At 39.2% G+C, this 13,971-nt stretch overlaps 1 protein-coding gene across 1 annotated transcript in view; it reads right to left on the minus strand.

The window, feature by feature from the left end:
- Positions 1–9,135: 9,135 nt before the first annotated feature.
- The window catches only part of GPR158 (G protein-coupled receptor 158), a 183,030-nt gene continuing 178,194 nt past the window's right edge, over positions 9,136–13,971 (minus strand). The window contains exons 10-11 of the mRNA XM_059481523.1: positions 13,152–13,298; positions 9,136–12,397 (exon numbers count right to left, since the gene is read on the minus strand). Of these exons, the coding sequence (XP_059337506.1) occupies positions 10,946–12,397; positions 13,152–13,298 (1,599 nt within the window). The 3' untranslated portion in view covers positions 9,136–10,945. The remainder of the gene's footprint in view (positions 12,398–13,151; positions 13,299–13,971) is intronic.

Genomic DNA, 13,971 nt, shown 5'->3' on the forward strand with positions numbered 1-13,971 from the left:
ATTAAACAGACATATCAGACTGTACCAGATGTACCAGAGACACAAATACCCAAGATTCTTCCTGTGACATTTGGATAGCATTTGAAGAAGCAAGGAGTATTTTTAATTTGCTCTTCATGTGTACACAGGAATGCTGCAATAGCACCAGCAAGCTGTGCAGGTGGGCAGGGGGAATTCTGGAAAACTCCTGCACTGGTACTAAAACCAACAAGTATTCATTTCCCACATCTAAGCAGGATGACTGTATTAATTTTCATATAGGAAAAGGTCGAGTCACCTCAGCTTTGAGCTCATCTAGGTTTTATCTATTTTGCTAAGAAAAAATGCAAATTATTAAAGACCCAAGAAGAAATTTCGCAGTGTAAAATGGCTTTCAATAACCAAGCTTCCATAACTTGAAAGTTGATAATAACCTACTTTGTGAATCACCTTTTGCTGTCATTCAATGCTATATATTCCTTTCTCATGAAGAAGGTGAGGAGCAGCATCATACATGGGTTTCTTAATGCTATCAAAAGTACCTGAAGACAGTAAGATTTTATCTGCATCCTTTTTCCCATCGGTAGGAAGCAGTCAGGTCTTCCTCACACAAAGAGAGAAAATCAAGGCACAGGGAGTCTGGGAGCCAGACCAGTACCAATGTAAAAAATGTGCCCCTTAATGGTTAACAAAATATTACATTGGGAATTTACAGCTGGGCAGAAAAGTGGATGTATGTGGCTTTGTCCTGGTCTGGGACAGGGGTGAAGTATTTCACAAGGATGGCCTTAGTCTGTATGGTAGCATGATTTTTTAAAAATAAAGAGGAATGTTTGAAGGAGATGAGGATAATAGTGCTGCTATCTGCCCAGGACTTGAGCTGGGGAAAGTGATTAAAGGGAGCTGAAGGGAGCTGAAGAGCCAGGAGAAAAAGCTGAAAAGAGCTTTACTTGCAGCACAATGCTTCTGGCCTCGGGCTGAAAAGAGAGCAGAAGCAAGCAGAAGCAAGCATAAGCCGCTGCGACATTTCCAATGAAAAGACAAACCTTTTGTACTACCTGCAGGGGACAAAGGGCAGTAAGCACCTGGTGGGACCACCAGCTGGAAAGCAGGGAAGTGAAGGGGCACTGGCAGCTCTTGGAATGATGAATGATGCTTTTCTGTTCCTTAAGAGTTTTGTATCAGGTGGATTGCTGACAGCAGGTTTCTGGTTCCCTGGTATGAATATGAACCAGATCCTGACTTAACACAGGCCAGCTTATTCACTGGCCTAGTTTGTATGAGCCTGTGGACTCTCCATCCCTGTCTGGCTGAAAAGGTGTTTATGCTGTCAAAAGTTTTCTTTCCTGGTTGCCTCTAATAACTCATTCCTGGTAATGCAAAATTAATTCTGGATATTAATGCATGGTCCTGTGTGTTGTTACCAGCAGTTTCCCATGCCAAGAGCCCACCTGGCTTCCCATCAGCTTGTTTCTCCAAGGGGTTGTACAAGGGAATGGACTCTTCTGCTGACTTTGCAGATTTGGTATTGCCATTTGTAGATTCAGCACGGCATCCAAACCAATAATCCAGTCTGTCAGACTGGAGTTTTCAAAGAAGTTATTGAATTCAGAGAGAACTGGGGACTAAATTCCTTCTCTGGTGGCTTTGAAAATCAGTAATTTCTGTGCTAAGAATTAACTTTTAGTTTAGCTCTTATTCAGTAACTGATAACCTCTTTGTCTCCTAGGTCTTCTTTTGGGTCATATTAAGTTGCAGTAGAAAATATGTTTTCCATGTGAGGAGACAACAAATAAACAGAGAAAAGTGGGAGCTCTGACTAAGCAGCCCCTAAAATGCTGCAGTGTTTGTTTTATGTAAATGTATTTCCGTTTATAACCTACCTGCTTGACACTTCAAACATGCACATACTTTTGAAGAAACAATATCCAAATAATTTACTTTATTTACTTCCAGAAAAAGGCAATTTTCTGTAAGGTAAAAGCAGGAACAGCATAAAATGATGCATAAAGCCCAAAAATCACAAGCAGGCATGGAACTTATATATATATATATATATATATATATATATATATATATATATATATATATATATATATACACACACACACACACATGTGGTTTCTGCATCCTTTGTTGACATCCATCCCCACTGGGTAATTTTTATCCTTAGTAAAAATTGAGTTTGGGGTAAAAACTACAAGATGCATACTTGTTTCAGCTGAAATCACAAGTATTTTAAGCAGATGGAATGTACAGAGCAGTATTTGATCAATCATCAGAAATATACAAATTTTCTCTAAGCTCCTTAGTACTACAATAATTGGTTCCAAATGTGAAAGTAATAAATAAAATCCTCATTGTTTTATTCTGTTTTCTTACTCAGAGAGACCAAGGTTTTCAGATTTTCATGCTCACATTTTTATCAAAATAAAGACTATGCAGTTTTATCTCATCAATTTTTGCTTGTTATTTGCCTGCCCATTATATTGAATTATAATGTTGTTCCCAAGGAATTAAGAATACTACCTACATTTACAAGGCAATGAATAAAACACCAAAGCAAGCAGTTTAGCTTGTTTGTAAATTATTGTCATATATGAATGGGATGGCAAATCCAAAAAAACCAATCCCTACCTAAGCAATGATTGTTTGTAATGACTTTGCAATTCTAGCTGTAATGCAGACAACAAGCAGTTGCATGGGAAGGTCATGCAATGCACAATGGCAATCTACAATTCATCTGAAATCCTAGAAGGAAAAATGCATCTAAATGATACCTAGAAAGTAAAGAATGTAGCTTAATGTTAGCAATTCTTACTTACTGCAAGTTTGTTGGTCATGAAAATAGAATAAATAATTAATTAGAATAAAAATAATGAAATCTATATTTTAAAATATTTAACTATTTCTGAAGGAAAAATCTATGAATTGTGAAACTATTCTTTCTGACTTCAAACACAAAAAAATTTGTGGGGATAATGCTGGCCTTGCAATGGAGCCACTAAGATGCAAATCAAGTTTGTTAGCAAGTTCCTGTAAAAGAATAAAAAAAATATCACAGTGATAACAAAGCTATAAACAAAGTGAAACCTAAATGTTGTGAACCAAAAGCATTAAAGTGAATATAAACGTACAATACATTGCATACAGAGTAGCAGTAGCCAATTTTGCTGGCTTACACAAATGCTGTGCATTTGCCAACATGATGTGGGAACAGAGCTGGACAGGTGGCTTCTCCAGCGCTGCTGTGATTTTCCTTTGATGATGTCTCCAAGATGACTGCTTTGGAACTACACAGTTCTTACCCCCCTGCAGCTCAGAAAAAACTTCCATGACAAAGACATTATTATATGATACTATTTTTAGCACTGAATTATGTCAAACCAGCCTGGTTTTTATCTGTAGTACTGCAGCCAGTCTAAACTCCCTGCCAACATCATCTGTCAAGCAGTACAACTAATGGTGCTGAAACTGAGTCAGGCAGCCTCCACCCTGCCCCACTTTGGCAACCCTGCAGTGTCCAAACCCACCTCTTGTCACCTCTGCAGAGCAGCAGGGGAAGAGGCACTGCAGGGAGGGCTGGGTGTTCAGCCAAAACCAGGTTTTAAAGTCTACTCCACGATTCAGCATCATTAGCAAAGGGCACAGCAGGTGAACAGTAAGCAGGAGAGGTCACACATGTGGCATGGCACCCCACGCTGTGGTGGGACCAGAGACACATCTGCATTTGCTCTTCCTCTGAACATCTCCCCAGCAGCCACGAAGCAAAGGCACAGGCAAGCCCTAACTTCACACACATTTTATACCCATAGATCCAAGACACCCAGCAGTTTGCATTTCATTAAAAGACTCCCATTATGCAGGCTTAGCAATTTTCTCTTTTAATTGCTTCTAAAAGCAGATACTTGTCTACTGGAAAACCTTGCCTTCTGCAGCTACAAGGCTGCAGGAATGATTCTGTGCCTTATATATATATGATATGTACATCTATATTATACAGAAAATCATAAATGCACATTTCAAAAATATATATGGCTATTTTGGGTACAATGTAATGTCTTTTCACGCTTTGATACAATGCAAAATTCAACCTAATTCATACATATCCAGAAATCTAAAATCCAGTAATTTCATGGTAAAATGTCCAGGGTTTGATTTGTTTGTATGCTTTCAGTGACTAAAAGAGCTAACTCATAAATAAATGAAACAGAAAAAAAAGAAAAATCATCTGCATAAATGGAGAGACAATGTATAATCTTCCAGGAGTTAAAAGAATGAGAAGATTGAACATTGCAACATGATGACAGCCTGCCAACCAAGTGAAATAATCAGTATGTTTTACTAAATTTTAAGCATTGCTAAAATTAATTTCCAAGTTGATGAAAAAGGTCCTACAGAATTGGAAAAGTTGGCTTCAGCCTGTCAGAAATCCTGTTTTATTGTAAAAAACCAGATTCAGCTTGAAATAACTTCTCTGCAGACAGGCAGAGACCCTGAAACCCTGTAACCCTGGATCAAATAAACTGCCTTTTTGAAGAATTGCATTTACCAAATTCCCCAAAGTTTAGAATTACTTTAATGATTCCGTCAGAATCCGATCCAGCACTGACATTAAAAAAATCCTCAGTTTGTTAGGGAAAAACATTACAATTTTTATAGGGTTTCTTTCAGCTGCGCACCAGCTCAAGTACTCACTAAACACAGGCAGGAAAACTTCTTCCCAACCAGCTCTAAACAAAATTATTTTCCTGGTCCCTTTGTTACCATGGTAACTCTGGGCTGTGGGGTCAGAGGAAAAGCCAAATGCCTTTTTATCTCAGCAGCTGGTGTTTGTTGGGAGGGCTTGCCCAGAGGTATGTATGCTATAAATGAATGTGTGTCCTGTGCTCCTGGGCAGGAGCTGGAGCTGCCTGGAATCTGCCCACAGGCTTTCCAGAGGATGATGGGAAGAGTAAGTTCTGGTAGGGAACACTCTTTGCAGGATGGTGAGATCATTCAGGAGCTCTCCAATCCAACCTGCTGCCCAAAGCTACAAGATCAGGGCTTTGTCCAAGAAAAGCTCAGAGGATGGGAATGGCACGACCTTTGAGTAACCTTCTCCACTGTTTGACTTCTCATGGTGAAAAAGTTTTCTGAGTATTCATTCTGAGCCTCTTGTTCAAGCCTGTCTCTCTTCCTCCCACCGTGCAGCGTCCATCTGTCCTCTCCATCCCCTGCCCCTGGGTGCCAGGCTGACAGAGGGACACCCCACCCCAGGCTCTCATGGCTGTGCATGTGCAGACACACTTTCCTCTCATGAAATATAACAGGAGAAGCAAGAGGGTGTGTGCAAATACATCTCTGGATGATTTCCAAAGCCACAAAACTGTGGAAATAATTTCCTTACTTCTTAAAACCAGCGAAAACTTTAGAAGTGGTGCTCAAAAGGCACCCATCACTTGAAAGAGCAAAGCTGCCCTCAGTTTGAGCTGAACATCCTGAGGTAGCACAGTGAAAAATCTCCAGGCCTTAATTTTTTGGTATCTGGACTTCTTGCTTTCGAAGCACTTGTACACAGTTCATTTAAAGAACATAAGTAATTCCCTTCCCTTCTTTCCATCTCATGTTTCCATGACACCTGACAGCTTGACTCAGACTGTTCCCCAAATGGCAGCTTTCCAACCGAGGAGACCCTGGGACAGGTACATGTGAACACACACATATGCCCATGCAGGAACCTACCTGGGCTTGCACATCAATAATCAGTCATTAAAAACCACCAGGCTAACAACTGAAAATAAACTAAGTGAGCCTAAACTATCTGTATTCATGCAGACATAAGAATGCACAGAGGTTGTGCTGGATGAAATGTTCATGTAGCACCATATTGAGCAGTGGGTGATTAAGGTGAGAGAACTGGGTGATTATGCAAAGAGAATTATACTACTTATCAGCCATCTAGAGGTTAGGGATTTAAGAATTTTCTATCCACCATGTTCAGGGATCTTGATGGATTTATCTTCCATGAGCCCTCCAATGCTTTGTGAACCCATGATATGCACAGCAATCTATTAAAATGAGCTCCACAATTCATTCATGACATATGCAGAGGAAAAATTCATTTATTTTAAGCTGGTGCATGATGGCCACCCTGGGTGTTCTATAGTTCCTGCACAACAAAATCCAGCAAATTCCAGACTCCTAATTACCTTTGAATCATTCACAATTTTTATAGGTCTCATCCCTCTTTCTGAGTCATCTCTCTCCCAAGGTAAACAAGTTGCATTTACACAGCTGCCATTCTCTGCCTCTCATCTTTTTTATTCCCATTCTTTGTATCTTTTCTATACCTGTCAGACAGACATTTGAGATGAGAAACTCAGGCATGTGCACACATAGTACAGAGGAGCTATAGGATTTTACAATGACATAGTAAAATGTGGTCTATTTATTTCCCCTTGTTTTCTAACATTGTAGTTACCATTAAATTCAAAAGAATATAGAATGGACTCTACAATTTTGACCTCAAAATTGCAACCACTGAGCAAACAGAGCTACTTCCCTAACATAAAATCCTGAACATAGTGCATATCTACTCTAATGAAAATATAAGGAAAAATCCAGAAAATGATAATGCCATGATCGGATCAAAGAAGCTGTAAAACTTTACAAGTTTGATGGGAAACCCGTAAAGTTTGGATCAATAATGACTTCCGAAAATCACAACACAAAAGCCTGCAGACAGATTTAATATAAATGTGCTTTATTGCAGAGAAGTTACATTATTTACATGCTGCAACACATTACAACATAAATCTATCAAGTATTTCATGGTGGATGCTGTTGGTTGCCAGATAACATTGTCATAAGAACCACATTATAAAGTGAAGAGACTTACAGCTTTATATACTCTACAACTTGGAGTAGCTAAAATTTTAAAAGTCAAAGGCAGTGTTTGCTCAGGCCTGCCTGTTGTCATATGCATGCAAAAGCCTAAGGAGAGCAAATATAAATGTCTTGTCTGGTTTCAGGTCTATGATGCCACCAAAGCTGATGATAGGTGTGCACTGATTTATATTTTAAAGCGCATAATCTTGCATAAATTATACAAGTCTAATAAGATTGGTATAAATCTAATTACTTATAAACCATGGCTTAGAAATGAAGGAGAAATGCAGCTTGCACATGCATTTAGAAGGACAACCTAGCAAATGTTTGTGACCTTCATATTTATTGTCTTTTCTCTTAACAGATCTGCTAGAGAACATCTTTATAACATCTTTACTCTAGAGTTGCACTTCTCTTGGCTAAACAATGACAATGAAATTCCAGAAAAAGACATCTAAGCAATCTAGTCAATATATGCTGGTGGAGAAAAACCTATGAAACACAAAACATTATTTATGTCTAACTTAGTATGTCTTCATTAAGCAATGCTTCTAGCAGCATCATAGTGCGATAGGATAGTTGAGTGAAGTTTGGCCCCTCATTTTCTTAAAAGTGAAATAATTTAAGTCCCAATTGAATCTGTAGCCCAAAGATCAGTTGCTTAATAAATTGGGGAAAGCTTTTTTGTTTTCTAAAGGAAAGTTTTCCAATTGTGTCAGTCTTAGGGGATGTGACTACAATGAGCCTAAAGAACCACAACAGACAGTTTTTAAGAAGTGAGGGAAAGGGTCAAGACGAAAGAAATCTAAACCAAACAAGAATATACAAGCCAATGCCTTCCCTGGTTAACCAGCCATTGCTTTTTGCTTTCTGTGCAGCTGGGCTGTTTTACACCAGCCAAGGAGTGGCCTTTGTTTCTGTGTTTCTAATGAAGTTATCTTTCCAAACAGAAAGAAAGGGAAAGGAAACCAAGCAAGTACAGATATACAGTGGTGGCACGGACACAGTCATGCACGACGGGCTCGATCCTGCCAGGACTGCAAGGGGCAGTGGTGCAGTGTGGACACTTTGCCAATGTGAGTCCCCCGTCCTCGGTGCTCGATGCACCCCTACAGGGCTCCTGCAGAGCAGGGCATGGGCAGTGTGGCCTTGCTCAGCTCTGAGATAAAGGATGGAGGGCCAGATGAGCAAGGGCACGAGGCTGGTACCTGCTCCTTGCAACCATCTGTCTCCAAGAGGCAGTGAGTACATACAGAGATCTCCTTCCCCCATCCCTCCGTGGATGTCGCTTCTAACCTCACAGTCGAGCTCCGGTAAATGAGCCAGGGCAGCCTGCCATAAGCTGTCCCCCTGTCCCAATCCCAAAAACCACTGCTGAGACTGCAGAACTTCCCTTCAAGGATAGGAGAGATGTAAGATTGTCACCATTTCAGCACGTTTAAAATCGTGTATTTCTCCACACACAGGGTCAGTGTGCTCCTGGAGGTCTCCCAAAAAGCTCTGTTCCTAGGAGAGACTTCTTCCCATAGAAATTCAGGGTTATTTTCTCTCAGAAAAGCTGACCAAGTCCCACTGAAGCTGACAAGACAAGTTACAGACCAATCCCATGAGTGTCTAGGACTGGGAAGGGAGAATCTGAGCGCACCAGGTCTAACCTCAACTCTTTTCCACACCAAGGACAGAGGTGGATTTGGGCTGCACATAGGATGCCAGTGGCCCTGTGTGTGCAAAGTGGGTGCATGATGTCCAAAGCACCCAGACTCATATGCCTGACTCCCTTTCATGGGTGGAACAGGGATTCTGGGTTGAAGGGTCCCAGTCAGATCCCCTAGACCATAATTATGCCCTACAAAAGAGGGATGGGAGAGTCAGACAAGCCCAGGGTAGTAAAGACCTAAGTCAGCACATCCCCATGGTGGAACTGAGCACTATCCTGGATAACCAGGTTGGCTGGGGCAGTTCAGTCACTTAATCTGGAGCTAATAAGCAGAATTTATTAGTGAGGTAACATGTTTAGACAGCACCAAGACCTGAGTCAACTTGTCCCTAGCTGGCTCAGATGTTGGCACATGTCAGGTCTGGGCTTAGCAGTGGCAGTAGGAAAATCAGATCCATCTTGATCTGTCAGTCTAGACATGCCCATAGACTCCTCTCCTTTTTAAAGGACAGAAAAATCCTCATGCCCAGGTTGTCTTAAGTCCCTCTGCTCATTGCATTTTATCTTAAGCCACTTTTTCTATGATGCCACAAAAATCAGTTTATACTACATACGTGTATGTGCATGTGTGTATTAGATATGACATTTATATATATATATATTAAACATATATAAATATCTATTTTTATATATATTATATATATTAAACAACACATTCTTTTCAGTCATCCACATTTCATGTTCCACCGAATCCCATCACTTCTCTCAAATTGCACAAGTTCTTTAGGACTGAGCTGTCTTTGTTTTGGAGTACACCAGGTACAGCCAATTCCTGTGAACAGCACTTTACTGGTACTGCATTGAGATGGCTGGGGCTGTTTAATTACTGCTGACACTCCTCAGAGGAGTTCAACAAGTCCTCAGGCCCTGATGGTGAACTGTCACTAAGACTCATAGTTGTGAATGGGCCACCTATGAATTAAGCTCATATGCACGATGAGGACTGTAGCTATTGCTGAAAAGTAGCACTGTATCAAACACCAACTTTTACTGTAAATGTACATATAAATTTAAAAAAAGTCAAAGCATTTTGGACAGTTGGAGAGAGATGCCATCATTTCCGTTCCCAGTATCGCTTACATTTGCATATGTGGGGGAAGAGTAATATTTTGGAGTTCTCACTCCAAGAGCCAATTTTTTGAGGTTTGCCAACAGGGGTAAACAGTAAAGTGTTGTTCCATAAATAAAATATCTCCCAGAGCTGTCTGGTGTTAGTAAAACACAATCATTTCTGGGGTATATTCATTGTCATTCTTGCTTGTCTTATTTAACAGGATAGGTTCAGTATGAAATACTGAACAAGATTATCATCATCGATGTTTAAAGTAAGATTTTTTGTCTCTTAGATATTTTCCAATTAATAACAAAAAACCCAGATAAGTTGTCCTACCAGTATATGCAGCTAAGACAACTGAATTTGCATTATTGACAAAGTCTATTAGCATTAAGAGGGAAGTGCATAACTTACTGCATATAAAACCCCTGAATAATACAGTATCAAACTATAAATATAAATAACAGAGAGTAAACAAAACATAAAAGACTATATAAATTACAGGAAAGAAAAAACAAATAATCTCCAAAGCCCAAAAGAATTTCCCAATATGAATTATGGCTTCCACAGCCAGTGAAAGACTACTGCAATTCTACATATAAACAAAAAGGTCTACAGCAGGTATTTTAACTTGCAATTAGAAGACAGTATCTGCAGATTGCATAAATATGTTGTTGTGTCACATAATATCAAAGTTATTTGCAAAAATTATACAATCTGGAATGCTTTAATATGAGACACAACAATGTACTTAAACACACAGTAATAAGAAAATGAAAGCAATCATTTTATAAAATATTCTTGGGATGCATTGAGTTAGCAGTGCTATTTAGATTAAATATGAAAAGTGAAAAGTCATCACTTTAATAAGCTGCTTTTTGGTACCCCTTTTTGCCATCAGGACATTTTCTGTGTCCCACTTCTGCTGGATCTTTAAAGTCCCAAGGGCAAGTTACAGCCAGTTACAGCATCCAGAAATAATTTGGTTAAGATCTATACTGTGCGTTTGTTATCATCTTATTATTTTTTCTTTTAAAAGAAAAATTGATTTCACAAAGGCAGATTTCTTTCATTGACACAGTAAAATCCTTGGAGCAGGGACCATATTCTGGGCACTGCTAATCACATTGTTGGCACTCAACATATAAATAATAACAACAATAACAATAATTTACTTTGCTTAACTCCTACATATTTGTAGTGCTGATTCCCTTGATTTAAGTGATGCTCCTTATGAATTTTCAGATCCTTTTGGCCTAAGTCCCCTCTGTCTTTCTTGTTGTCTCTCTTCTCAATGTTGCTACTCTCCTCAGTCCAAAAGCCTCTTATTTTCGAGGTGCTGCTGTTTTATTTGCACTTATAGCAGAGGTGTTCAATAAAGCTACACTTCTTTCTGCTTTTGGTAAATCTGCTGTATCATACTCCCAAGGGCAGACTTCAGCTCGAGATGCTAAAGGTTGCTGTACGTAACTACTTGGCTTATGGGAGTTAGATGAAAGCACGTTTCCCTCAGAAGAGGTAATTTTTTTCTGTTCAGCCAATTTATTGAGGTTTTCCTTTTCTGCTGTTTTCTGGGGCAGCTCTTCTCGCTCTCCAGGATGGGTATTAGGTGTATACCTATTAACATTCTCACACTTCAGCCCAGGAGACACCTGGGACTTGGAATTTGACTGATTTTTCTCATTTTCAAAGATCTGCTTCTCTTGTGTCTCCTGAGTGGCTTCCACCTTCTCTGAACTCTTTTGATTTGACTGTTGGTGCCCCTCAGGTGTCTTCAGCTTATGATGAGTCTTCCCCTTTGGCTGGGAAGGGTGGTTTTTCTCTGGCTCTGAGGAAGCAATAGACACATGTTTTTGAGCTTTAGAGTCAAAAGGCACAGGACCAGGAACTTGGTCATATATCTCCCAAGGACAAACTTCTCCTATGTCAAAATTCTCCTTGTGTAGAGACTTACCTGGCCCTGTGTCTGGATTTGCAGGTGTTTGACTGACCTTTTGCTGTTTAATAATTCCAGATTTATGTGTTTTCTTTGTTTCCTCAGACTGGGTAGAGTTTTTCCGGTGGGAATCCTTATGTTCCCCTTTATCGGAGGCTGAATGCTTTTTGGTGGCCTCCTTACCCTTCTGCTGAGATTTATGAGATTTAGTGCTTTCTTCTAGACTTTGTGTTTTACCCGTTAGTCCCAGAGTCTTTTCCTTGGCACTAGCAATAACACTGAGGGATTTTTGTAACACAGATGTTCTTGGGTGCAGAGGCTTCTTATCGGCACTTAAATTATGTGCACTTGCTGATTTGCACACCAAAGGGACCGATTCAGTAGAGACAGCTTCAACCTTTTCAGGAGCATTTTTGGTTAATTTGTTATCATTCAAGGAGTCCAGAAGTGTTTTCTCAGAAGCTATGACTTCTGCACTTTCTGTAGTTAAGCCATTTGGTTCTTCTGTTTGATCCCTAACATGATCGTAAGTGCTGTGGGACTTTTTTAAGGAAAAGACTCTGTTTTTCAAAGTATCTTCTTTTGGCTTTGAAGAACTTGTGGAATCTGGTGGGTTTTTCTTCAGTGTGGCCAAGTTCTTCACAGCACTGTGCTCCATCAGGTCCTTCTCGTCCCTGGAGCACTGCCTGGTGACTGTCTCAGGGATTTCTGTGATACGCCGCATTATCGAGCGCCCCAAGCCCTTTTTAGAGCACCTTTTTTTCTGGAGATGTGGATTATTAGCAATCATCTTTTTCCTTTTATAGATTTCAAGCTGAGCATATAGTTTCTTCAACTCATCCTGCAAAGCAAAGTGAATGGCAAAACTAGTATTTACAGAGTGACTACAGTCAAACAAGCAGACAGACGAATGCAAGACCTATTGCTCTAGAAAGGGCATTAAACTCATTTCACTGTCTTTTCTAATTCTTGAATATGCGATTTCTCCATCAACTTGAATCCCATTTATTTTCCACTTTAAAAATGTTCAACTCTCATGCACAAACATGTTACTTTCCATAGCATGCACACTTCATACTCATTTATGCTGTTTCAGATTTCACAATGCTATAGTGTGTGCTTTCCTGCTGAACTCTATAGCTGCTTTTTGTTCTGAGAATATAAGGCCTTTAACCATGTAAAGTAAGAAGAAAGTAATTTTCTCCATTATTCAACTTTTAAAATTTTTATCTTTATAGTTACGTATGCTTATGTATGTGTTACGTACAAATAACTAATTAAACTGAAACCAAAAGCTGTTTGCACTTCAAAATAAGTCAAAGAATCTATGTAAACTGAGTAACAACTCTTGCTGAGGATGATTCCTCCTCCTTAGCCACCACTATGACTTTTACTACAACTAGTGATGCAGCATCTCTTCACACTAGCAAATACTACATGAGAGTTTACATGACCTGATACCACATTCCTAAAAGATCTAAGCTGGCATTTTCCAGCTGGTATCTGCAAAGACAAACAAATGCATGCAAGTTGGAGTTTCCTTCTAGGAAAAAGTGTTATTGAAAAGGAATGCTATTTAAATGAGTTCTATGTACCCGAATATCTTCAGGATCCAAACTGTGTTCACTCCATGCTGAGTTGATACTGCTGTTCAGATAGGATCCAGACCGACCCATATCAAGCTCATCTTCATAAGCTTCTGTAGCTATATCATCTCTTGGGTTATTGCTTGAATGTGAAAACTGCAATAAGTATTCACAAAAAAAAAATGCCATGAGTGCAAAAATTTACTTCAACATCAGTGCAAGAGCTTACAACAATTTTTACGGTACAAGGACCCTTGTACAGATTTGATGTGATTCTCAAACTCAAAATATTACTTAAGCTTCATTGGTTTAAGTAGTGTCCCACAGAGTCTCACTCAGTATTGTATGGAAGGAACTCTTATTTATGATGGCTTAACATGATAAATCTTAGAAATTTGCATAAGAAAAAAAAAAGTCCCTACTTATTTTGGTATTTGTTTGAACCTCTTTAAATGGCATTTTAATTAGGCTGGCATGAAAACAGACTTTCAGACATTATTTCCAATAAGGCTGTTAAACCAGTAAGTCACTATTTTATACAATATACATCTTAATAATCCTGCAGAAAGCAATTCTCCTATTTTAGATCCTAATCCTGAAAAGGAAGACATAAGGTGAGGAAAAAAAAAACACAAAAAAGGGGGAAAAAAAGAAAGAAACTAATGAAAAAGTAAACAACTTTTTTTCTTCTATGTTTCACCAGGTCCTTGAATCAGGAGTTGGAGTGAGGTTGTCATTATTGTTTTGGTCATCTTGATTCACTCATCTGAATTTACTATTGTCCACATAGTCATCTGTCTTCAGGACTTTATGAATAGAACTAAACCTT

Source organism: Ammospiza nelsoni, chromosome 1, assembly GCF_027579445.1.
Source record: "Ammospiza nelsoni isolate bAmmNel1 chromosome 1, bAmmNel1.pri, whole genome shotgun sequence".
In the NCBI taxonomy this organism is placed as follows: Eukaryota; Metazoa; Chordata; class Aves; order Passeriformes; family Passerellidae; genus Ammospiza; species Ammospiza nelsoni.